This window comes from Enhydra lutris, unplaced genomic scaffold, assembly GCF_002288905.1.
Source record: "Enhydra lutris kenyoni isolate GAN:26980312 unplaced genomic scaffold, ASM228890v2 scaffoldscaffold57, whole genome shotgun sequence".
NCBI classification, from domain to species: domain Eukaryota; kingdom Metazoa; phylum Chordata; class Mammalia; order Carnivora; family Mustelidae; genus Enhydra; species Enhydra lutris.
In genome coordinates this window covers 11,252,940-11,279,077 of record NW_019154141.1, presented here as the reverse complement: position 1 = coordinate 11,279,077, position 26,138 = coordinate 11,252,940, and the positions used below count along the sequence as shown (strand labels likewise).

The 26,138-nt window shown below is 56.0% G+C and overlaps 2 protein-coding genes across 5 annotated transcripts in view; both read right to left on the bottom strand.

Annotated features, from left to right (window-relative positions):
• Nucleotides 1-2,722, bottom strand: part of LOC111158080 (Rho GTPase activating protein 27) — a 30,796-nt gene extending 28,074 nt beyond the window's left edge. The window contains exon 1 of one of the 2 annotated variants that reach the window (XM_022519905.1): nt 2,666-2,722. The gene's annotated coding sequence lies outside the window, so the exon portion shown is untranslated. Of the gene's footprint in view, nt 1-1,569; nt 1,633-2,665 lie in introns of those variants that run through there. The other variant, XM_022519904.1, reaches the window with a different exon arrangement.
• Nucleotides 2,723-4,265: 1,543 nt separating this feature from the next.
• The window catches only part of LOC111158078 (pleckstrin homology and RUN domain containing M1), a 46,599-nt gene continuing 24,726 nt past the window's right edge, over nt 4,266-26,138 (bottom strand). For 2 of the 3 annotated variants that reach the window (XM_022519902.1, XM_022519901.1), the window contains exons 6-11: nt 21,850-22,120; nt 18,172-19,092; nt 15,791-15,936; nt 12,533-12,726; nt 7,907-7,970; nt 6,472-7,383 (exon numbers count right to left, since the gene is read on the bottom strand). In XM_022519902.1, the coding sequence (XP_022375610.1) occupies nt 7,000-7,383; nt 7,907-7,970; nt 12,533-12,726; nt 15,791-15,936; nt 18,172-19,092; nt 21,850-22,120 (1,980 nt within the window). In that variant the 3' untranslated portion in view covers nt 6,472-6,999. The other variant, XM_022519903.1, reaches the window with a different exon arrangement.

Sequence of the window (26,138 nt, the reverse complement as noted above, 5' to 3'; positions counted from 1 at the left end):
GGAAGAAGGGTTCGGAGGTCAGGGCCACCGAACCGGGAGGAGCGCCACTCTAGAGGGGGGGGGGGGCGGGGACAAAAGACTTGGGTTCGAGTCCCTAGGCTGCCTTCCTTGTGTGCGTTAGGGTCTCAGTATTCCTATGTCAAAAGCGGGGGACTTGGGTAAAATAATCTCTAAAGGGCGCCTGGGTGGCTCAGTTGGTTAAGCGGCTGCCTTTGGCTCAGGTCACGATCCCAGGGTCCTGGGACCGAGCCCCGCATCGGGCTCCCTGCTCCGCAGAGAGCCTGCTTCTCCCTCCCTCTCTGCCTGCTGCTCTGCCTACTTGTGTTCTCTCTCCCTCTCTCTAATAAATAAATAAATAAAATCTTTGGAAAAAAATCTCAAAAAAAAAAAAAACCCAAAAAACCACACACGTTAAAACGTTCCCATTCTTACACTCGCGGATGGAATTATGACAACACTTTCATTCTGCGTTATTGGTTATGATTTGAGCCTCGATTCAATCCCTTGGTGGGGAGATTGTGGATAATACTAGTCCAACTTGACAGCCAAGGAAGCCTTGACTCAAAGAGATAGGGTGATTGCTGGCCATAGGCCACATTTGCTTACAAAGTTGACTGGGCCTCAGTTTCTCAGCCTGTGAAGTGCGAGAAACAGCCCATTCCCTCTGCCCCCTGCCCTGCCCCTCCCAGACGCCACAAGCCCTCAGGAAATCCGGGTCTCCAGAGCCTCTTCCCTCCAGGCTTCTGCACCCCGGGGCCGGCGGGGTCAGAGCTGAGGCGCGGGGCTCTGGGAGCCTTCCCGGAGCCGCTCTACCCGGGGAGTGTCTCTGCTTCCCCTAGTCCGAGGGCCTTGGCATAAGGGACCGGGACTGCCAAGGCCGGGGAACCGGTTCTCTCGGTTTCTCCTTCCTTACCCAGTGGCTTTGCCGCGGACATGAACCTGGAGCAAGGCCCGCCCAGACCGGCCCGCACAGCCCCGTGTTCTCCAGCTCCCACCTCCACCTCGCGAGAGAGGGAGGCTCTGCCACCACCCCCCCACTGCCTACCTGCCCTGTGATCTCCGCATTGCCCCACGAGAGTGGCCCCCAGAGAATGCACTTTGTGACAATGACTACCCACGCGGTGTCCTCCCCCGAGCTCTCCTGGAGTGATCGTGGCACCCCGACCCTCCGCGTGCCAGCTTCGCCTGGCTCTTAGTGCCCTGGGCTTGGGGGTCAGAGCCTAACTGTAAACCTGCCTGTATCTCCCCATCAAAGAGATGAATCAGAGGCTCCTTCCCTAAGGGGCTGGTCGCTCCAAGCCTTTGCACTGACCCCATCTCCTGCCCAATAGAGGTGTCCCGGGAGCAGCTGGGAGTCGGTTGCTTGCTGAGGCTGAGGAACCTAAAGAACGGGGTCTGGCGGGAGGCTCACTGCGCTCCTTCACTACTTTCCTAAGCTTTTCTCGAGGGGGAAAGGGGTGCACACTTGGCCCTGGAGGTGTGGTGAGTGAGCTGCCCGGAGCTAGGTCAACAGACCCCTGGGAGGATACCCCTTGGTCACCTTCCCCTGGGCCCCCGCGGCTCACTCACGGCGGGTCAGGTCTCTGTGGGCCCATGGGCTGGACGAGCAAAGCCAGTGGATGGATGCAGGTTAGGCCCCTGCCATCTCCTCGGGCGGGGCTTCCAAGGGCTAGGCCGGGGGAGACCTCGGGGAGCAGGAGCTGGCAAGGGGAGCAAAGAGGGAGAGGGATGCTCAGGAGGGCTGCCCCCCATCTCCAACCCGGCTGTATCTGGGAGGGGCGAGTGGGAGCCTGAATGAGTGTGTCTGGGCCGGCTGGGTGGAAGCAGGGCCCAGAACAAGTGAAGGCAGAAGGGAGGGGCGGCAGCTGGAAGGGCTGCGACTGAAGGGGTGCTGCCGGGTGGCCAGCGGAGCCCAAGGTGGGTAGGGTCCCACCCCTGTGGCCCCTCCCGCCTCCTTCCCACCCCCGCCACGGAATTTGCTGTCCTCCAGCCTCTGCGTCCCGTGGGCGCGCTGCTCTGGGACTGCCCGACCCCGGTCGTTGTCTCTCCCTGGTTCCCATACCTAGCGAAGCCATTTGCACCCTGAATCACCCACCACCAGCCCTCTCCAGGCGCTGCTCGCTTCGGACCCACCTCCGCCCTCCCCAGTCCCTTTCCGGGCGCAGCTTGGCGGGGCCTGGAAAAACTCGGAGCGGAGTTCCCACCGCAGGGATGCCTACCCGAGCGCAGAGTCTCGGGCTGGGTGGGGAGGGGACCCGGGACACGGCTCCTTCCCCAACTCGGGGAGAGCGTAGAGAAGCGGAGGAATAAGCGGAGCGGGAAGATCCCTGGAACTCGGGGGCCGACCGGTCGCCAGGAGGTGCTTTGGGTCCACTACCCGGGCGACGCGAACCATAGCGCCGTCAACGCCTGGGTCGGAGCCGGTGGCCTGCACCTGGGCCCCTCCCGTCCCCGGACGGACCGCAGCCTTTCGCATCTCTGCTGCTCGCTGGGGATCCGACCCGCGCGGCCCTGCTCCCGGGTGCGCGCAGCTCCCACCCCAGCGCCGGGTGAAGGGGAGCAGGCGCGCGGCGTTCCTGGGGGAGAGGACCCGCCACCTGCGGCACCGCCCCCCCCGCCCCGACCCCCGCCCCCACCAACTCCCGGCCCGGCCCGGCCTCGGCACCTCGGGGTGTCCGCTCACTGGCTTCGCCTCCACTTGTCCCGGCAGGCGCGCGTGGTTTCGGCGTCCGCCGCTCCCTCCTCCACCGCCCAGCTCCCGCGCAGCCCGGTTTCCTGTTCAACAATACAGCGAGGGAGGCACCAGCGGAGAGCGCCCGGCAGAACTTCCTCCCGGGCTGAGGCAGGGCTGCGGCTGCTAGAGACAATCCCCGGTGTCCTGGCTTCCTGTCCCCTCTGGGCCGGGCCAGCGCCCTGAGAGTCAGACGCCGCCCTCCCCCCTGCACCTCCTGGGATCATGGGCCACACCTGGCTGTCTCCTGGGAGGTGGAAGCAGTAGGGCCGGGATGATGGCATGTGGGGTTGGGGGTGGGGGTAGTCTCCTCGACTACTTCTGGCCAGATTTCCCTCCCACTGTGCGATTCCATCCCCCAGCTGCCCGGATCGTCCTCTAGCAGAGGGCCACCCTGCAGGCTGTCCTTAGGGTAAGCCCAGAGCAGCCTGCCCTTAGCACTTCCATTTTCTCTCCTGTAGACAGGACGGGGCGCCTCCTTTGCAGGATGGTTGGTAAGACTGGATGAGAAGGAGTTGCACGAAGCAGTGTAGTATTATCACATTATTATTTTAAGAACACACATTAATATTTTTATTATAAGATGAGTGCCCTCCCCTTCGGTGTTGGGTTGAGGTCTCCAAACTCTACATTTTCCTTTAGGCAGAAGCAGGGAAGGGAGAAAGGAATGTCCACAGACGCATCTTGCTGAGGATGGAGAAAAAAGGCAGGGAGCACCCAGGTCACGGGGCCCTGTCCCCAGGCCTCAAACCCAGGTCCTTCAGTCTTCTCAGAGCCCACCCCCTACTGACCCTGGAGGGACTTGAGGCCCCTGAGGGAAGCTGGTGCTCAGGGGATGCGCAGAAGGGGCCCCTCCCCCCTCCCAGGGGCTGAAAGTCCTCTTCAGGGACAAGGAACTGCAAAGCCTAATATTTCAATCCCACTTTCCTGTGAGCTGCTTCAGGGAATGAGTCTGTTTCCCTCCTCTGTCCTTGCCACGGGCAGTGGTGGCCTTCTCCTCCTGGAACTTCAGGGCAAGGGAGCAGCCAACTAAAGGCCACATGGAGCCCTGAAACCATGCACCCTGATTCCGGCCCTGCTCAAAGAGCCTTTCCTCCCTGAGCCCCCTCACTTGCTTTGGAAAACCCAGCAGAGGAACAGTCGCGACATCTCTCATGTTCCGGGGCCAGGGGTCTGTGCTTTGACAGGCACAGGGAGGAAGTCCCTGTGGTGGGATCTCAGGGATCTGCTTCAGTTGTCACATATGAGTGTGTGTGAGGAAACCTCCGCACCACGGGCCTGAAATGCTATCCCTCCAAAGCCCCTTCATCTGACTCCTAGTTGGGAAGGGACAGACCGAACAAGGTCGCCTCTCCTCCCTGGCATGGCCACGCCTGGTGCGCAGACCCCTGCTTGCGGATGTCTACCCCAGCCACCCCTCTCCAGGCCTTCCGTGCTAACAGGCGCAGAGTGGGGCCTCATCCGAGGACGACAGGATGGCTAGTGGCCTCCCCCAACCAGTGGCAGCGTCAGGATTCAGAAGCGAGACCAGAGGTGAGGAAAATCAGGTTTACTGCAAAATCATTCAAAAATCACACCGCAGCAGTTCCTTCCACACATTGCAAAGCACTGTTCAGGGCCAGCGCCCCTCACTAGAAACAGTTTATTGCATAAAATGGCATTTTAAAAATAGTGTGGGCACCACTGAGGTTCACGTCAGCTTTCCACTGAGGGTGAAAGGGTAAAAGCCAACTAATCTGGAAGCATCAGCAGCTTTTACTGGGCAGGGGGTCCGTTCTAATGCTACTAGTCCCTGGGAGGCGGCTGTGGACAGGAGGTAGCCTGTCCACCCAACCCAAGTGAGCCCTCCAGGGTGGCCCCCAGCTGCACCGTCCATCCCCGGCCAGCCTCTGTCCACCTGGGGACTGGGGCACCTGTGGCTCTTCTCGGGCTGGGTTTGTGGGGGAGCATTAATGCTGGCTGTGGGGGTGCGGGACAGAGATAAGGACCCACTTTCCCATTTAGAAGGCTTTGGTGTGCTGGGCATAGGCGTGCACCGTCTTCCGTGATGGGGACAGAGAAGCCATGTGGCAGCCCTCCCCTCCCCTCCTGCCCACCACCTCCTCTGTTCTATTGCACAAGTTACCCCGCTCCACAGGGCTGGGCAGGTGACTCAGCAGCCGAATAACCCCAAGGGAGAGGTGGGAGTAGATTCATCTCTTAACAGTGACGGGCAGTCTCCACCGGAGGCCCCCATCCAAGCTGAGAGCAGACAGGACGGCCAGAGGACCCCGGTGGGAGATGAGGGGCTGTGGGTCCAGAAGAGATGGGAGAAGGCAGCAGAGAAATCTCCCTGAACCACAGGGTTTCAATGTCATTTTGAAAACAATTCCAGGCTCCCACTCTACCCCAAGACCCCTTGAAAAGGCAATCACCCTCCAGTGACCTTTTCTAGTACTGGCAGCGCCCCTCCTGGGCCAGTCCAGCAAGGTTTTGGGAAGCCATGGCTTTGTAAACTGAGGCTGGGCATCCCTCCACAAGGTGGCCGCTCCCATGTGTCCCCGTCCATCTCTGCAGCAGGCCTGGCACTCTTCGTGGAAGGACAGGGTGGGGGGTCACCACTACACAGTGCGGAGCCTGGCAGTCATGATGCCCAAGGCTGGCCCTGGCCCAGGGTCACTGCCCTCTCTGCGGGAGGGGTGTCCCCTTGACAGCATGTCTCCAGCAGCCATCGGGCTGGATGTCTGCGGTAGGCAAGGAGGGCAAGGGGCTGAGGGGGAGGGAAGATGACCCTGGCCTGGACCAAGGAAGGCGCAAAGTGCTGACAGTGCTGGTTCCGAGTCACTCCCTTCTCCTGCCGGGACCGAAATCCCAGGCTTAGGGGAGCCGGGGGCTCTGACCCGGAAAAAGGTGACAGGGTTTTCAGGGGAGGAGGACAGGGCAGGGTGAAGAGAGGCGAGGCAGAGGAAGAAGGTGGTCACCAGGACCAATCCCGCCAGCTCCCGGGCAGTTTGGCACATACTTGAGCTGTGGGCAGCGAGGGCCCGCTGTGCGGGAGGAAAAGGCGCCCAGTCTGGCTGACAGGCTCAGGCCCCCTGGTGGCCTCCCCGCCACCCGCCTGCCTGTGGGCCAAATGTTCCCACATGTTTGCTCCACGTGAGAATGCCTGGATTTCTTGGGTGACTTGGGTAGGGTCAAGAATAAAAAAATATTTTCTGTTGAAATATGAAGGGAAAAAAAAACCTGTCTTAAAAAACTAGACCTTTTAATCAGGAATGTGGAATCGAGAATGTGCCCAAGTCTCATGTCCACAGTGTTTGAACAGCCCTCATGGAGGTGTCGCGTCTGTGAGGCGAGCTGGGGGCCTGGTTAGTGCAAAGCTCCCTTTCCCGCTTCCCCTGGGACGAGGGGGCATCTGATGGTGTCCCCACCTCTTGGAGCAGATGGATGGGAGAGAGATTGGGGGACATCATCGAGGGCCTCATTGGGTAGGCTCGTGCTCTGGTCACATCTGAGTCTTCCTGACAGGGGAGACAGCTGTGACACCTTGAGGGGATCCAGGCTGATGCCAAACCCAGCTGGGAGGGCCGAGCTGAGCGGGGTGTCCCTGCCCGGTGGTCCTGGGTGGGGACAGCACGCTGGCTTAGGTGAGTGCGCTCTGTTCCTGGTACTTGCGCCTGCGGGCACAGCGGGGGCAGCCCTTCCTCACCACGGCCTCGCAGCTCTGGTGGAAGACGGTCTTGCACTCGCCGCACCTGGGGGACAGCAGCCAGCGTTCTGACCGGAGCCCGCGGGGAGGCCCAGTGCCACCCACAACCCAAGGCCCGTGTGCTGCCTCCCCACCTCTGAACAAAACCTTGGGGCACCGACCCTGCGCCATGCCACAGTCACGCTCCCTTCTGCCGCACTTCCTACCGATGCTGCTGGGGACTCGTGACATGATCCTTGCCTATGCTGAGAACACCCTGCCGTTTGAAAAACGGAGCCCAGGGGCTGAATCTAGGCCATGAGACACCTACTGCAAACGAATGAATGCTCCCGCCTGCTCAGTTTTCCACTCCCACCTGGGCTGGAGGTTTGGCGGCTGAATTTTTCCATTTAGGGGCTCCTTATGAGTGCTAACCGGGTAAGAACCAGCATCACTGCAGGAGGGAACCAGGTGGGGGGCCCCTACTGGGTGCCCACTTTGTGTGGCCTGTGCCCACCCTCTGGGGCAGCGGCTCATTCAGTCCCTTCTCAACCCATTTGTAGATGACAAAACTGAGGCCCCCACTCAAAGACTCAGCAAGCTACCTCTTCTCGAGGGAGACAGATAGCTTCCTTGGTCTAGGGAGGGGTCCTCGGAGGGCTCTCTTGTCCCCCAAGCTGGCCCAAAGCTGGCCGTGACTGGCCTGGGCATCGGCTACTCTAGACGACCTCCCCAGCCCGCGGCTCTGTGTTCTGGGTTCCTGCCCTCCTGGAATGCCGGGGCCGGCTGTGGGCAGGGGTGGGCAGCCGGCCGGGGGTCCCGCATACCTGACCGTGGTGTCGAACTCGAAGGGGAAGATGATGTCGTGGTGGTGGCAGATCTGGCAGATGAAGCCGCGCTGGGTGCACAGGTCGCAGTGGTAGACATGCTGGGAGGCGAATCCAATGAGGGCGTTGAGGAAGCCTGTGTACACCCCATCTGCGATCTGTGGAGGGCAAGTGCAGGCCACCAGGCCTTTCAGGCAGCTGTGCTGAGCGAGGCCAAGGCCGTCTGGAAAACGTGGCTGCGGCCGCTCCTGACACTCTACCTGAAAGACTCCTACCCCCAAAGAAGTCTCTCCCCGCTTGGGCAAGAAAGGCTCCCTGGATCAGGCCGAACGAGGAGGCTGTCTAGCTCCCGGACGCAGAGGTCACTGGGGATAACCGTGTTGGCAGACGAGACCCAAATCCACAGTGCCCTCCCTCGAGGAAAGGAATGTCCCTGGCTCTCACCCCGGGACCTGCCCTCCCACTGGGGATGAGCCCCGCAGCAGGGATGGGGCTGAGGAGCTCGTGTGGCCCGGGTTCCACCGGCCACCTGCTCACCCCAGGGGCTGGGAAGCACGTGACAGTGAGACATGCAGACTGAGGGCCTGAGAAGCTGCAGCCCCCCTCTTGCGTCCCCAGTTCTGATTTCTCCAGGAATGAGGTCCCTCCACAGAAGTGTGGGGGTCAAGGAGGCATTCTCACCTGCTGGAGGTCAGCGACACTGTACTTGTGGGGCGACTCCAAGAGGTAATTCCTGTGGTTGAGCCTTCAAACAAAACACAAGGGGCTCCTTAGAAGGTTTTCCACGATCCGGGCCAACCTCTGTTTGCTTTCATTCCTTCAGCTGCTACCCGGGTATGAACGCCCGGTGGGGCGGTCCCTAAGAGCCAGCTGAGCCGCCTGGGGTGGGGACCTGGTCTTCCAGGTGACCTGGGGCAAATGACTCAGCCTCTCTGCACCTCAAGCTTCCTCACCTTAGAAATGGAGCTGTTCTGAGGATTAAATAATTTATCTAAAGCATTTGGCACAGCGCCCAGCACACGGTAAACAATGAATAATTACCACCTGTAGCTGACAACACTGTACTGTGCACTTGAACTTTGCTGAGAGGGTAGAGCTCAAATGCTCTCATCAAAAGTCTCTATGTAAGAAGTGAGGGATGGATGCGATGTGTGAACGAAGCAGAGGGAGGAGCCCTTTCATGGTGTACAAACGTGCATCAACTCATCATGCTGTCCACTGTAAATTCCTCGCAATTTGGTCAGTTACACCTCAACAAAGCTGAAAAAAATTGCAAAAAAATTTAAAGGTATAAAAAATAAAGCATCTACAAAAAAGTTAACCAACAAGGAGGACGATGACCAAAGCTAACATCTGTTCCAGGAACTGGGCTCAGAGCTTTAGCCACTGACTCATTCTGCCACCCCTTAAGGTCGGTACACTTATAATCCCCACTTTGAGAAGAAGAGGGAACAGAGGCTCAGAGAGGTTAAACAGCTTGCCTGCAGTCACACAGCTAGTGAGTGGCAGAGCGGAAGTCTGAACACAGGAGTCTGGCTCTGGAGCCCGCACCCTTACCCACCCAGTGAATGCCCAGAAGTGTTAGCTGTTGTCATTACTGCCACCATCACATACCAAGGACAGCGCTTGGGGACAGAAATACATTGCATGTGGCTTCTGCTCTCCTGTCGCCCCTGGGCTAGCTGAGGGACAGTCAAGCATCCAGTTTCGGTGCTATGTGAGAGGCACAGAGATGGCCTAAGTTTGGCACATCCCATTTCACTGAGGGGTGGGGCACGGGGGAGACAGAGGCGGAGGGCGACTCTACTCTCCACCTCGGCAAGGGCACACATTCAAGGGGTTCTGTCCTGAGGGATGGAGAGGAAACACCTGCAGAAATCCCCCCCAGACGACACCTGGCTGGCCCGGCTGCTGTGGGTACTGGGGTTGGGGAGAATGCTCCAAGCCTAAGGAGGCCCTGGGGCATCTGGAACAGGGGCTCGGCCATGCTCCACCCCACAGCCTCAGTTGTGGTCTGCGGGAACCCAGTCTGGAGTGGAGATGACCAGCCCCACCAAGCAGCCCGGCAGGCCATGGTGCCACGATGGGTGAGGACATTGACGACTGGCTGCTCAGCTCACCATGCTGGTTTCCCCAGTAAACTTCCAGCTTTCTGGGAACAGGAAGCCGCCATTTATCACCAGGAAAACACAGGGGGTGGGGGGGCACACAGGCTGTCCCTGAACTGGCAGGAAGGGTGGGGCTGATCTGGATGGAGAGCCATCTCTGTCATCTGCCCTCTGCCCCCACAGTCATGGGGGGCGGAGCGGCCAGGCCCAAGACCCTCCCTGAGAGCCACTGTCCCTGGGCCTGTCACGTACTCAGTGAGGGTTTGCAGGTGCTTTCCTCATGGCACTCAGTCCAAGCTGGAGGGGACAAGAGCATGGGCTCTTGGGCAAGATGCTTCTCATCCTGCCATCAGGAGAGAAATCCACACCCCAGGGCCGCTCCGGGACTCTGTTCTCTCCCCCACAATCCCGAGACTCCTCTCTGTCCTCTTCTGTGTGAGGATGACTGCCCAGGGGAAGGGGCCGAGGAGTGTAGGGCATTCTGGAAGACAGTGGAAGACAGAGGCAAGGCTGCCCCTTCACCCCTGCAGCCAGTGATGGGGCGGGAAATGGCACAGGCAGGGCTGCAACGTCTGGGTTCCAAGCCCAGGCTGTGTGACTCCTTTGAACTCAGGTCCCTCCTCCGACCACCCCTCCAGGGCATTTCTAGAATGGCTCCTTTCCAGGGATCGAGAGGGTGCTCTGGGGCTTCTCTGGCCCCTGGAGACATGTCCAGGCCTGTCTGAGGATCCCCTTTCCCTCAGAGGGCCCAGCCAGAGGGCTGCCACTAGCAACGGCGAACTCCTCCCTGACTTAACCGCTCACACTCAAGGCCTGTCTCTCCTTCTCAACCACTCTGGTCCTCAGCCTCCATTCTGGCTGACTCAGGCCAGGCCTCCTCATGTCCCTAATTACTAAACCAGCCCTGGTGCCCCACTCCTGCCCAACTGGGCTTTTCACTTTCATGCTTACTTTCTTCTCTCTTTGTATATCTTATGTTTAAGTAATCTCTACACACAATGTGGGACTCAAACTCAAAACACCAAGTTCAAGAGTTGCATGCTCTACCGACTGAGCCAGGAGGGCACCCCCTAAACTGGCCTTTTTTAAACCCTGGAGAATGTTGAGTCCCGGGCTCAAAATCTTGCAAAGCGCTCCCTGATGCTGGCAGGATAAACCCCTTTAGTGTGGCACTTAGGACCTTTGAGGTCTGGCGTCCACCCTCACGATCCAGCTGCATGGAACCCCTCAAGGGTCCTGGTGAACCACACTCCCATCCCCATCCACATGACGGGTCCCCTTGAGCCAGGAAAGCTGGGCCCTCCCTTCTTCCTTCTCCTCGTTTTTTTTTGCAAAATCCCAGTTCACTATGTGCATGGGTAAGGACAGAATTTTAGAAGCAAGTTCTAACAGTACTGATAGTGGCGGGGAGGGGCAATCGGAACTTTCTGCCTGATTCTTTTATGCTGTCTGAATACTGATTATCTCTATAAAAAAGAAACACTTTTTTTTTTTTTAAGAAGATAAGAAAATGCTGCAAACCCTCCACTCAGACACCATCTCCTCTAGGAGCTTTCTTGGCCCTCCGGCCCTGACAAGGCTGGGTCGGGTGCTTTCCCTCACGGCACAAATCATGCTGACCCAGGGCCATCTGTGTCTTTCTCCAGACTCTGAGCCCCTCAAGGGGCCCTCACCACAACTCTGGAAGGCCGCATGAGCACAGAGATGACTGGCCCATTGGTAGACAAGAAAGCTGAGGCTCAGACAAGTGAACCGACCTCTCTGAGTCACACAGCAAGTCTGAGGCTGGGCAGAGGCTGCTCCCGAGCTTTTCCACTTGCCCCATGCTGCTTTCAAAATGGAATGTCCACTGGCCTCACCTTGCTCTCTCAAAGGCTGGTAGGCTGCACAGTAGGTTTCCAGTGCAGCTACCCAAGGATGGGAACGGCAGGATCAGGGAGAAGGAGGCAGGGTTGCCCCAAAGGTCAGCCCGGACAGGTCAGCAAGGTCAAAGACCGACTGATCGGGGCAGGCCAGGGCCAGGGAAGTGAGGCCAGCACCCAGGACCCACCCTGCAGGCACCGAGTCAGCTCAGGTCTGCAGGAGATCCCTCTGACTGGAGAGTGACGACAGCAAGATCTCACCACCCTGGTCGGGGGGGCTGGAAGGAGACTCTCTGGAGCCCTGAGTCCTAGAATCTCAGAAAGGAGGGCAGTGAGGGGAGACCCAGGTGCCCAGCGGATGACCATGACAGGCAAGACCTCCCCAGGAAGCAGCCTGCTAGGGTCCCTCATGGTGGCCGCCCGACTAGGGCCTAGCTGGCTGCTCTGGGAGCCTGCCTCTCCCCCATGTCTGAGAGAGAGCTCCCTGCAGCCCCCTCCTGAGGGTCCTGGGGGGGCCTGTATTGGGCACTGCCCGGGCCCCACGCAGACACGCAGCAATGGCCCCGGGACACGAACCAGGAGCCTAGAACTGCAGCCCAGCAGAGGGCTGGGAGTTCCTGAGGGCCCGAGGAGAGCCCAGCCCCTAGGCTGTGGACTGTGCCAGGAGGCATTTATGAGGGGCCCAGACAGATCCTAAGTCCATGCTGCAGCACAGCATCCCCTCCGACCCTGAGGAGTCCCCCAGGCTCCAGGGGCTGAGAAGCTTCTCAAAGGGCACCCTGACGGTCCCACCCTAATCTTGCCCTCTTCTGAGGATTTTGGGAGGGATGCTGTGCTGGACAGCAGCAAAGCAGGCGGGGGGGGACTGGGGAGGGAGAGGCCAGGGCAACATGGCCCTTGCCTCCCAGCCTCCTCACACTTCCCCCTTCCCTCCTGGCACCTCCCACCCAAGTTCTCTCTGCTCTTTTCATCAAGGGGGACTTCGTTCATGGCCTGTGCACAGTCTCCATTCTGTCTGATCACTCTCTCCTGAGACTCCTACTCATTGTTCAGCCTCACCTTGTTTGTCAATTCCTCCAGGAAGTCTTCCCTGCTCTGCCCTCCTCCAATCCTCTTAACCGGCCCGCAAACCTGGGCTCTCAGAATGTTCTCAGTAAATATTTGTTGAATGAAATGAATACACGAACAAATAAAAGCCGCTCTCAAAGCATGTGGTTGTTTTCCCAACCTAGTGGGAAGCTGGTTTCTGCCCAGCCCTGGCCTCCCTCCCGAGAGGCACGGGCGCCGGCTGCGGCTGAGTGTGTGTCGGCTGGCCGGTGTGTGTCCAGGCCGCTCACCTCTTGCTCAGCTCCTTCAGGGCCCCGCTTCGGCACAGGCCCAGGTAATCCCCCAGCAGCTTCAGCTGCTCCCGGCAGCTTCGGACGAGGCGCATCTGCTCCACGTGCTCGTACAGCGAGGCATTCACCAGCTGCAGGTTGATGAGGGGCTGGGCCCGGATCTGCGTCAGGAACCGCAGGGCCTGCCGGCAGATCTGCAGCGCCGCCCGAGGACAGCGGGGACGGGACAGCATGGCCGTCTGGTGAGCGCCTCTGGGACAGGCACAGCCTTACCGACCCGCTCACCGCCCACCCTACTCCAAGGGCACCGTCTCCATTCTACAGATGAGGGAACTGAGGCCCAGGGGTGAAGTGACCTGGCCTAGGTCCACTGCTCATAAAAGTCAATGTGGGAACCCAGTAACCTAAGGCCCAAACCCAGTCCCCCTTCACGGCACCCGCTACAGCCCCTCTCCCCCTGGGCCCACAGACCCTTCCTACTCTTTCCTGTCTTCCCAGCCCCTATTTTCCTGCCTAACGGAAACAGGCACACCCCCAGGGCCGCCTCAGGAACCAGGTGACTGGCTGAGTCAGGCTCCAGCCACAGGAAGCCAGAGATCAGACACAGCTTAATGATGTTTCCCAAGCCCCCCAGCTCTTGCCAGCAGCGCCAACCAGGGTCCCCCCGAGGCCCTGTGTGGAGATGAGGCATCAGTCCCGACCTCTCCCAGCTCACAGGGTGTTGTAGGTCCCTCCCTCAGTCCTGACCCTCACGCCAAAGCCACTTACTGAGCACCTACTATGTGCCAGACAGTGGGCTGTGGGTCTCAGCCACATCCTTTCCTCATGCTTATGACAAGCTAATGGGGAAGATGTCATCATCCCCATTATTTTTTTAAGATTTTTTATTTATTTTCATCATCCCCATTTTATAAAGAAACTGAGGCTTCCAGGAGCCGAAGAGGCTTATCTAATCCACCTGCAGAAAGCGGAGCCCAGGCCTAAACTGAGCATGGTCTCTGCACACTTGGCAGCCTCACTAACGAGAAGCCCTCCCCGCTTCAGGCTCCTCCTCACTGTGACAAGGATGGAGGATCTGAGACGTTCTCCATGATCAGCTACTGTGCGGTGGTTAGGAGTCAGGCTTTCAAGTCAGAACTGAATTTGAATCCTGGCTCTACCACTTCCTAGCAGTGTCACCTTCTAACATTAAACCTCTGTGACTCAGTTTCCTTGTCTGTAAAATGGGGAAAACAAAAGTACCTCCCTTATGGGATTATTTTGAGTAGAGATAAAAAACATAGCATATCCTTAGGAATGGGAGATGCCTTCTGATTCTGAGTGCCTGTGTGGCCCTGCGGTCCCCTGAAGCATGGGGGACATAACAGAGCCCTCGGGAGATGGTCACACTGGAGGGTTAGGAGCCTCTGGCCTCCTGTCATCCAGCTCCACCACCATCTCTTGCCTCCCCCGCAATGGACAGCTCCTTTTCCCATGTCCCAGAGCCCTGAAGTACCAGCCCCCCGGCCGGTGGGCAGCCGGGCAGCAAAGACCTGGGGATTCTCCTCCCACAGCTCATCTCTATCCCTGGCCCAGCCCTTCCCACCACTCAGCTTCAGGCCTTGGGCGAGGCTCAGATGAAATCACACACTGGAATGTGCGCTGAGAGCTGCCAAGCGCCACAGACCGACTGGCAGGAGCTTCCTGCTTCCCCGGGACAGTTTCTGGCCTGGAGGCTTGCAGGAGACAGGCGAGCAAGATGCCCCAGTACCGGGATGACATCCTGCCAAGTGCCAGCTAGCCCTTCCCTAAGTGGATCCGCCGGAGGCAACAGTGAACAAGGAGGCCCCTAACCCATGAGCCAGCCACTTTCTATTTCGAATGTTCCTGTCTTTTCCCAGGCCAGGGATCTTTGAGAGTGAGAGCTCGATATTTCCTGATGTCAGATATGCCAAGAAAAGTACTGTCATTTTCTAGCTGGGAAAAGGAAGTGGCACAAGAATTACAGCAATGATTAAGAAGATGGCTTAACAAGGGTCCGGATGTTGTAAATAGTGAGCGTGTTTAATGGCCAAGGAATTATTTGCATTTGTGGTGGTTCTGAGGTTTAATATTCTACATGTAGTTAGTGAAATACTTTCCACTGGGGGCAAGAGTGAGGGACAGTGAAGCTAATGTCCTGGCATTCCGGTCCCTAGCAAAGTGGAGGCTGGGGTCACACAGAATCATACATGTTCCCTGGGCTCTGATGACACATCCGCGGCCAGCAGGCCTGGGTCCTGAGAGAAGTAGGCAACTTCTCCTTTGTGCTTCTGTGTCTGTCTTAAGCAGCAATCTGTGCCTCTGGGGTAAAACCAAGTTTGTACTCCTTGAGGCAGGGCCTGACCAAGTGAATCAGGGGCTGAAGGTGTGACAGGCCTCAGGAGAAAGGAAGGGCACTAACACAGGACCCTAAGACATGGCAGGGCCATCCCTGTTAGTCCTTACACAACCCGGAGGCACACACTTATGAATCCCTCTTTACAGACGAGGAAACTGAAGTCAAATAATTGGCTAATGGTAGCACAGTTAGGTCAGCGGGTAAGCTCAGGTGGAGAAGGGGATTATGAAAGATCCTGGAAGACATCTAATTCAAAAGCATTTGAACATAGGGACCTAAGACTAAGTGATACTCAGTGAACAAAGCAGGTTATAAAGCAGTACAAGTCCAGGATGATCCCAACTTTCAAACATAGGTAAACAGATCCACAGAGAAGGCTGACACTCGGGGGTTTGGGGGGAGCATAGCTGGTTGGCCAGCCACCCACCCACCCACCCATTTACATCCATCTACCCACCCACCCACCCATCCATCATCTACCTACCCACATCCATCCACTCACCCACCACCCATCCACCCACCCACCACCCATCCACCCACAACCGTCCATCTACATATCTAGTCTATCCTAATTATCCTTCCTTATCTCTATCTATCTGTCTGGTCGTTGGTGCCTTACATAGTTTAGTCGTGGCCAACGGGGAGCTGCAAAGAACCACCCTACCTCCAGCTGAGGACCAAGGTGGCACTGACAGAGCTCTGCCCAGGGACTAGAGACCAGCACCACGTTTTTCCCTTGGTTGGTCCCCTCCACCCCCATCATGGGGCCTGAACCAGTGACCCGGGCTTCCCTGGAGCCAAAATCCTCCACACAGATGAAGAGCAGCAGCGAGAAGAGCGACCATTCCTCTGCCACTCAGCAGCCTATGTGGCCACGACAGGCCGGGCTCCAGGCTTACCGGGCGCTTGGTGAGGTCCCAGTTGTGGATGATCCTGGCCGGAATCACCGAGGCATCGTCTTGGTGGCAGATGTCACAGTAATAGAGGCCAGAGAAGGCACAAAGCTTGGGTCGTACGAATGAGAAGCCAATCTGTCGGGAGCAGCCTGGGGAGAAGGACGGCGGGAGAGTGAGCAGTGGGGCGGTGCGAGTCTGCGATCAGGGCAGGGGTTACTAAGCCGAAGGACCTGCTCTTTAAGGAAGGGACAGATTACAAAAGATAGAGAGATAAAGGCACCCTCACTCATACGCATACTGCTCAGACACAACCCCATCCTTGAGCGACAAAAACAGAACCCTGTTAACAATTGTCGTCGCCATTTTATAGCTCAAGAAATCAGTGCAGAGAGAGGCGAGGAGACCAGCCCCGTCACGGGCCGATGACGTGGCACAGCTGGCCACTGGACTGGGGTTGGGCTGCCGCTAGCACCCACATCCTCTTTCGCCTAGCCGCCTGTGTTCAACGTTCCCACTGCTTGCTCACGCAGGCCAACCTGTAGGTCTGCCCCCTCCACTGGGGCCCAGAAATGGAAACGACTGAGTCTGGGCCTCGGTGAGCAGGGTAGGAGCTGGGGACCTGAGGCTGGCCACAGGGAGGGGGTGGGGAAGCCAGCTGGAGGTGGGGGCAGTCTGGACACTGCCTAGTGCAAGCTCGGAGTCAGAGATGCCCGATACCTCGGGACAGTGGGGCAGGGCCCAGCTTTAGCCGCTTGGCTGGAGGTCCCTCCGCAGCGGTGGGCAGCGAGAAGCTGGGTGGGGTATGCTCAGGGCAGAGCAAAAGCCTGGCTCTAATCCCGAGCACACATGGCTGCCTCCCACCGGCATGGGAAAAGGTCCCCTTGGACTTGGGACCAGAAGGGTCGGCTCGTCTACTTCCTAGTTGCCTCATTCTAACCTTCACTGAATTTTTGCAAGGTTCCATTGTGGTCTCTGTAAAATTCAGCTGCTACATGCTCTTCTGTGGGATGATTACAGAGTTTAAGCGCGAGGAGATTCTGAAAGCACCCTGTATACCATGAACACGGCCAAACGTCAGCAGCGGGTACGAGCCTGGCCACAGAGCTGTGCTTGCGGCAGGAAGGAAGCCCAAGCTCCCCGGGGGCTGGCAGGCGACAGGTGCAGCGAGAGGTGCCCCTTGCCAGCACTGACGCCCACTGGGGGACCCTCCTCATGGGCTTTGGGGGCCTGGCCTCCTCCCTGAGCCCAACACCCACAGGCTGAAGGTGCAAAGTGTGAGGGCTGGCGGAGGGAAGGGGTGAGCAGGGACCTGAACATGTTTTCTGCAGGAAGAAAACCGCAGACCACTTCCATCCAGATGCCCAAAGCAGACTTTTCCTTCTAGTCCCACAGGCTCCAGCCGACAGGATGGCCCTCAAGCCACTTGGAGCCAGGTTTCCTGCTGTGGCGCTCTGCAGCAGGGTGAAATTCTCTCACAGCTGTCCTGGAGCACCCGTGGGGATGGAAACGGGTGTCTGGATCGGGGAGAAGAGCTGAAAATGGAATGTGAGCTGTGGACTATCTCACGCCTTGAAAAGCAAGGCAGTGGAGAGGGCCTATGCGGACTTGAGCGGAGCAAGGTTCTAGGACTGTCGAGGTCCTCATCTGACTCCACCTCGGGATAGGTACTGTGAGGAATAAATGAAATAATCCAAATAAAGCAACTGGCCCAGTGCCCCCCGCAGGAGAATCAGATCTGAGGACAGTAATGATATAGTAGGTGTACGGACTTGGAATAATACCCGTGATACATTCTTAAGTAGAAAAAAAACCAAGTTGTAGGACAATATAGATAGCTATGCTGTTTCAAACAGCGGCCACAAGCCACAGGTACCCATTTCAATTTAAATACCTTTACGTTAAACTGAAAATTCAGTTCCTTTAGCCACATTAGCTGCACATGGAGTACTCGGGAGCCACATGTGGCTTGACAGCAGAGATCTAGAATGTTTTCATCATCAGAGAAAGTTGCACTGCACAGCTCTGGGATGTACGAGCCCACTTTTGTAACGGAAGAAGACTGTGTGCACTTGCGAGAGCATGCAGGAATCTTTGGAAGGGCACCATGCCCCACTCCAAAAGGATCGAACGATATGGTAATGTGATAACGAAGGGGTTGGAGAACAGAGCTCCCCTGATGGAACTCCCTGAGCAGAGAGCAGCACCGTGCAGAGCTGCCACCCACAGGTGCCGACCCCCGGTAGCGGCGCCGGCCTCCGTGGGCACTGGGGAGAAGCAGGGGCTAGGCGTTGCCGCATCCCAGGAGAACCTGCGTCAGGAACCCCCCACCCAAGGCAGTGGGAGGTGGGTGCATGGTGGGGGGAGGGGGGACAGCGAGTGGGCACCTGCACAGAAGCAGCCCTGGGAGTCCAGGCCTTTCTCCGTGGGGATGGCCACGAGGTACTGCAGGAGGAAGCCGTTTTCCCGCGTGGCAAACTTCAGCACCTCCTGACAGTTTTCGTCCAGACTCCCACCCAGGGTCACGGCCTCCTCAGCCATCTCCAGGTAGGACGCCAGGACCTTGCGCACCAGATCCCTCCACAGGGCGGCCTCCTCGGCGCTCCCAGCCTGCAGCTTCAGGACGGCCTTGGCCGTGATGATTTTGAAGAAGGAGGGGCCCCCAAGGCTCGTGTCTGGCAGGATGTCTCGGATGGTCTCAATTCCATGGCTGTCACTTAACATCTTCTCGTTGTTTCTCACTCGGAAGCATTTCAGAGACTCCAAGGAGAGGGAAAAAATATAGGGCATCCAGGTCCTATCTGTGTACAGATATAGAAGGGATTCTTTGATAGCGTCTGGCTCGGGATCTTGGGCAGAGGACCAACAGAATTGTGTGGCCTGGAGGGTTTCAGGCTCAGGGAGCAGGTCTGGGTGGGAGGGGAGGCCACCCTGGGGATCATCTGGGGGGTCCTCAGGTGGCTCGGGGTACTGGATGTTCACCCACTCATCCTCTTGCTGCGGCCGGCACTTCTGCAGGGCCTCCCGCACGCGGTCCAGCCAGTCCTCGGCCTCATCCTGGGAGGATGCCCGCAGGGCCAGCTTCCTGCCGGAGAAGACCAGCTCGAATCGGCCATCGCTGTGTGCCGGCCCCACAGACTCGCAGCGCAGCAGCGAGCATGTCTCCACGCAGGTGCGCTCCTCGGTGTTCAGGTAGAGGCGGAACTCCAGGGGGGAGAGCTCGCAGAAGAGCTCCTTCCAAATGCCCATGGCCCCCCGCCGCTCCACGGTGCCCAGCTTCATGAGACCCCGGAACGGGTTGGACAGTCCTGGGGGCAGAAAGAGGCGCTTTAGACTGCGGGCCATTCCCCCCCTGCCCCACCGTCCTCACCCTCCGCTGCTGACCTTGTTCCTGAATTTTACTGAGACAAAAATAGGACTCAAAAGATTACCTCCACAGACCCCTCACTCTGGCACCGGTACCCACAGTCTGACCTGCCCCTTGTCACAAAGGATGAACTGACGGCTCAGTCTGAGGCCAACCCCTCTGTGCTGGGGACACTCCTCCCCCCTCCCCTGCCTACTCAAGGACAAGGACATTTCTCCAACAATTCTCCCTCCCTCTCCCGTGTCACTGCTTTTTCCCTTCCCTCCTGGATCATTCCCTCCAGCACACAAATATGTTGTTATTTCTGCCATCTTTAAAAATAGCTCTCTTGATGGCACTCACATCTCTAATTACCACCCTGTTCCTCCGTCCCCCTTTACAGAAAACCCCCTGAGGAGGTATCAAAACTGTCTCTAGTTCCCTTGCTCCTGTTCCATCTTGAATCTGCTCCAGTCAGGCGTCTGACCCCTCCTTCCACTGAAATTGCACTTGGAAAGCCCCATGCCCTCCTTGTCACCAACTCCAAAGGCTAATCATTGGTCCCCATCTGGCCTGACCCATCAGCATCACTGGAGACAGCTGAGCCCCCCTTCTTTCCCTTGGCTGCTGAGGTGCCACTCTGGGTCTTTCTCAGCCCTAACAGGCCATTCTTCTGTTCCCTGGGCTCGTTCCTCCTTCTCTTCCTGACATCTCAACACGGGAGCACCCCAGAGCTCACTCCCGGGTCCTCTCCTCCATCAACACCCACCTCCTACCTCGTCTTGCCCACTTGCAGGGCTTTATGCCAACAAGGCCCCCCCCCTTTTTTAAAGATTTTATTTATTTATTTGACAGAGAACACAAGTAGGCAGAGAGCCAGGCAGAGAGAGAGGAGGAAGCAGGCTCCCTGCTGAGGGCTCCCAGGCCCGGTTTTTATCTCCAACCTGAACCGTGCCCTTGAACCTCAGATTCAGATCTCTACCTGCTCCGTGTATGTCTAATATCTAATAAGCACCTCAAAGCTGAATGCCTGAAAATGAATTCCTGACCCTCCCACTGTAGACCGGCTTCTCTCCCAACATTCCTCATTTCATAAATGGCACACTATCCTTCCAGCTGTTTGGGCTAAAAACCTTGGAGTTGTCCTTGATTTCCTTTCTTCCACATCACACATGCAGTCCGTCTGCACACCTTGCTGGCGTATCTGGAACACCCCACTTCTCACTACCGCCACCGCTACCACACGGGCTCAGTCGGCCGTCACCCCTGGCCTGGAGGATGGCGACAGCCACCTGGCTGGTCTCTCTCCCTGAGGTCCTTCAACATATGAGTCAGGATGACTCCCCATTTAAAGGGAGTCAGATCACGTCCCTCTGCCCCAAATCCCGCACTGGCTGCCATCTCCCTCAGAACAAAAGCTAAGGCCCCTCCTGGGGCCCGTGAGGCCTTCCGTCACTCTGCCCTCATCTCTAACCACCCTCTCCCCAACTCCTCGGTTTCCCAGGCATGTGCCCTATGCATTTGTTCTCCTGCTTGAGACACAAAGGTTGCCCTGTGCCTCCCTCCCTCCCTCCCTCCCTTCCCATCTCCTCAAAGATCGTCTTATGTGTGAGGGCTTCCCTGGCCATGCCGCATGAAACAGTACACTCCCCACCTTGGTGCTCCAATTTACTCTCCTCCATAACAATGACTGTCACTGGCCCATACCATGCATTTATTTGTACATTCTCTTATTTCCTGCCTCGTGTACTAGGATATAAGTCTGTGAAGACAGAGACTTTATTTTGCTTCCTGCTGTGTCCCCAGCACCTAGAACAGGCTGGCACGTCACAGAAAACCATCTGCTAAATGAGCGGGTGCCCAACCAGCACACCCTGCTCAGTGCTCCCTGTTTCACAGGGGTCTGCCGCCAACTGGGGGTCCACAGGACACGCAGTTCTCTCTCGCCCAGCCTGGACTAGCCTTGGAGATTTCAAACACCTGTACAGGGTCTTCCTACCCTTTGGGGAACCTGACGGCCTGGGCATGAAGCACACCTGCTCTGGCACAGTTACAGTCACCACGTGGACTTTAAGAAAAACCTAAATGAAGCGAGTATGGAGACCGGAGCTCTACCTATACTCCCCAAGCTAGGAACCCGGCCAGAACTGTCTGCTGGCTCACTGCAGACGGAGCGAGAAAGAGACGGATTCCAGGGCACACTTTTTTCTTTGTTTATGGGGGTTGTGGAAAAACTAGGTTATAGTTATTGACCACTGTCTAGAATCTCACAGGGCATGGGAATGGAGCTGGCCTCACTGTCAATGGCACAGAGAGGACACTAACCAGAGAGCAGAGCTGATATACCCTACGGGAGCTGTTAAACCAACCACCTAAGATAAAGGCCTTGGGAAGGGACATCGAAATGCCTTCGAGGGGCAGGGTTTGCTCCGGGCTCCAGGCAGAACCCAGGGTTTCGTATAATCATACGACTTCCAGGAAAAAGCTGCCATATTTCACTACATGAAACAGGTTTTTGAGCATTACCTTGTTGAGATTTTACAAGAAAATATAGTACTTTTCCTAAAATGCTTTCCTGAATTACTCCGCAAGGGTGCTCCTTATGACATCTGGGGAAGAGGCGCTGCCTGTGGGAAGACCCCCCCAGAGGCCGGCAGCGCCACTCTCTGGAAGGCGCTGCCCCGCGCGACCAGGTCACTGGGAGCCCGAGGCCACCTACCCATCTGCCGGCGGTGCACCACCCGGAAGTTCTTATGCTCCTGCGCCGCGGCTGTCCTGCTCTTCCTGCTTCCCGGGGAAGGCACACATGCTTTGTCTAAGGCTCCCGTGGAGAAGCTTTTTCTTGGTCCTTGAGAAAAATGCCGGAGGAGACTGGGACTCGACTCTGGCGTCCCTCCAGAAGAAGCCACAGAGCGTTCTGAGGGGCTCTCTGGGGGCGGCTCCTGGGGAGGCCGGTAGAAGTCATCCTCAGAGATCCAGCTCTTGCTTTTCTAGTGGGAAAGGAGTGAAGACAGGTTTGTTTCTTTCTTTTTTCAAGATTTATTATTTCTTTAAGATTTTATTTATTTATTTGAGAGAGCGAGAGTGAGAGAGATCATGAGCAGGCAGGGAAGGGCAGAGGGAGAGGGAGAGGCAGACTCCTAGCTGAGCAGGGAGCCCGATGGGGGACTCGATCCCGGAACCCTGGGATCCTGAGCCGAAGCAGATCCTTAACCGACTAAGCCACCCGGACACTCCAGAGGTTGTTTTTGAAGCTCTTTAGGAACATCTTTATTGAGACACAATTCACCTATCATTAAATTAACCCATTTCAAGTGTCCAGTTTAATGGTTTCAGTGTGTTCACAGAGTTGTGCAACTACCACCACAATCTAAATTTAGAATGTTTTCATTCTTCCAGAAAGAAAGCCCATGCCCATGAGCAGTCACTCCTCATTTCCCCTCAACTGCTCCGGTTCTAGGCAAGCAACAATCTACTTTCTGTTTCCAAAGATTTGTCCATTCTGGACATTTTGTATAAATGGAATCTTCTAACACATGATCTTTGTGTCGGCCTTCTTCCCCTTAGCACCGTGTTTTCAGGGTCTGTCCTCGTTACAGCAGCTGTGAGGACTTCATTCCTCTTTCTGACCAAATGGTATCCCAAGGTACAGATGTACCACACTGTTTGCTCACAGGCCGATGGGATTAGGGTTGTTTCCCCTTCTGGCAATTATGAATAATGCTGCTGTGAACACTCATGTCCAAGATTTTGTGTGGATGTTTGTTTTCCATTTCCTTGGGCATGTACCTGTGAGAGGAATGGATGGGTCATATGGTAATTATGTGTAACTTTCTGAGGAATTTCCAAACTGTTTTCCATAGTGGCTGCACCATTTTACATCCCCACCCGCCATGTAGAGGATTCCAATTTCTCCACATCCTCTCCACCATTTTTTGCTGTCTGTCTGTTTGATTATGGCCATCCCGATGGGTGTGAAGTACCATCTTGCGGTTTGGATTTGCAATCTCCCCAGTATCTAATGACACAACAACCTTTCTTGTGCCTCGTGGACATTGGTATATCTTCTTTGGAGAAATGTCTATTCAAATCCTTTGCCCATTCTTAAGTTGGTTTGTCTTTTTGTTTCTGTGTTATAGACGGAATTGTGTTCCCAACCAAGATATGTTAAAACCCTAGCCCCCAGTCTCTCAGAATGTGACTTCTTTGGAAGTAGGGTTGTTGTAGATATAATTAGTTAAGAAGAGGTCATGCTAGGGGAAGGTGAGCCCTTCATTCAGTGTGATTGGTGTTCTTATAAGAGAAGGAAAGACACACACACACAGAGAAGAGAATTCCAAGTGAAGACAGAGACACAGAGTGAGAAAGTCACGTGATGACAGAGGCAGAGCTGGGAGTTATGGGTCTTTGAGCCAAGGAACAACAGGGATTGCTGGCAACCCTGAGCTGAGAGAAGGGTGAAGAACAGATTCTTTCTCAGGACTTCCAGACAGTTCTTGCCATCTGGATTTTGGACTGCAAGCCTCCAGAACTATCAGAGAATGCATTTCTCCTGTTTTGAGCTATCCAATTTATGGTACTTCATTACAGAGGCCTTAGGAAACAAACACAAGTTGTAAGGGTTCTTTATATACTTAGGATATTTGGGATACTAAGCCCATACCATATACATGGTTTGCAAATAATTTTTCCAATTCTGGGGGCTGTCTTTTCACTTTCTTGCTGGTGTCTTTTGAGGCATGAAATTTTAAAATTGTGCTGAAGTCCAATGTATCTATTTTTTCTTTTGTCTCTGCCTTTGGTGTTATATGTAAGACACCACTGTCTAAGTCAAGATTACAAAGATTTGGTCCTATGTTTTCTGCTAAAAGCTTTATAGTTTAGCTCTTACATTTAGGTCTATAATCTATTTTGAATTAATTTTTGCATATGGTGTGAGGAAGGGGTCCCCCTTTATTCTTTTGCATGTGGATATCCTGTTATCCCAGCACCAATTGCTAAAGAGCTGTAGAGTTTTTCCACCCTGCTTATAGGGTTTGAGATGAGGGAGACATGGGTAAGCGGGACCGAGGGGCCTCACTGGCACCTCTGCTGGGGCTCCTCACTTCTGAGGAGGCCCCTGAAGCCCCAGGCAGCCAGGCCCTGCCCCTTCCCTTCTGTTGCGGAGTCTGAAGTTGCTTGCCAGCTGGGAGAAGTGGGGTGGGTCTGGGGTCGGGGGATTGTGGGAATGGATTTCAGCTTTTTCTTCTTCACTATTCAAGCACTCCCTGCCTTTCTGTGCCTAAGCATGGACGAGCAGAGGCAAGAAGAAAGCTGGTTGGACTGCCCTAAGTGGCTGTCTATACAGAGGAAATGACTCACACAAGGGGTGGGCCCAGTCCAGCTGTTCTGTTAAGTGTCACCAACCTCACCCTGAAGTTGCTATTTCCAACCCCTAAATCAGATTGCCCTCCCTGCTCTCAGAGACAAGGACGGGGAGCAGGGCTGGGACTGCCCTAGAAGAATCGGTTTGGCTGGTTTAATCCATTCTGATGCTAGATGTCTCCTTAAGCCAAGAGTAGAGAGCTCTGAGTCAGGAGGGTGAGGGCCTCACAATGCTGGGCTTCCAGGGCTTCCTCTAAAAACCCTCCAAATTAGCAGGTGTTTCCTTCTGCCAGTGCCAGGACAATGTGTCAATCTGGGTGGCTACTTGAGGGCCACCTGCAACACAGGATTCTGAGCAAAGCCTGCCTAGGCCACAGAGACCCAGGGGAGCTCCCTTAGGAAAATGGACAGGAGGAGCCTCACAGAGCCGGGGGTACCTACCTGGGAAGTCTTGTGGCCTCCCATCCCCAGCTAATGGCTCCAGTGGGAAAGAGCACTATTCCTTAGTGCTTAGCACTATTCCCCTCAGCCCAGGGGTCATCCATCACCTCCTCCTGGATGCTTTCCTTATCATTCCCCAGTCTACACTCCTCCCACATCCCAGCTGGCTCAGGGACCCCTCTGGGCTCCCATGGCATTCTTTGCTTACCCCTAGCCCTAGTACCTATGAAGCTGTTTGCAATTTTTCATCCCCCCCCCACTTTTTTTTTTTTTTAAAGATTTTTATTGATTTATTTATCAGAGAGAGAGAGAGGGACAGCAAGAGAGGGAACACAAGCAAGGTGAGTGGGAGAGGGAGAAGCATGCTCTCTGCTGAGCAGGGAGCCTGATGTGGGGCTTGATCCCAGGACCCTGGGATCATGACCTGAGCCAAAGGCAGACACTTAACAACTGAGCCACCCAGGTATCCTGTCTTTCATTTTTCTTAATGCCTGGCACAGAGTTATAACAGATGAGGGAATAAATCTTGACTATCCCAATGTCTTTAGCATGAAATAAGAAGGGTGGGGTGAAGGGATAAGAAGGAAGGAGACAAATGTGAACTGTGAGGTGATGATCATTGGAGGGCTTCTCTCTCCGAAGAAGCGAGGGAGACTGCTAGGAAATGTTCAGACATGGGCCAGTGGCCATAGGTCAGTCACCAGGAAATGATACTCCAGGGAAAATCTTTTGTTCTCTTAGGCAACAGAGAAAAAACAGTGGGAACATTGGGTCCTTGGAGCTTTTGTGCACAGGCCTGGAGGGAGCTCTTTGCAGCTGTTCCCCAGCCCAGCCTCCCTCCCCCGCACCACACCATGAGGTGGGGAGGGCAGAGCACACCACTGTTGCCCTTCTCCCTCCCCTTTCCTACCACCTTCCTACCTTCTGCTCACCTAAGGCCCCACATCTGGCCAGTTCCCTGTCCCTGTAACAGTGGGGGAAACCACCATCAAGCAAGGGTCTGAGCCAGAGCAGCACCTGCCGCTAGGGACCCAAGACAGAGGAATGCCACTTGAGCTACTAAAGGTACAGTAGGCCATAAACAACAGCTAAGTCTCAGAGGGGAGACTCTGGCTGAGGAGAGAGATACTAGACATCTGGACTGTTTTCAGAAAAAGTGCTTTTTAGCCAGTTTAGCCTCGTTACATCACGCGAAGAGATTAC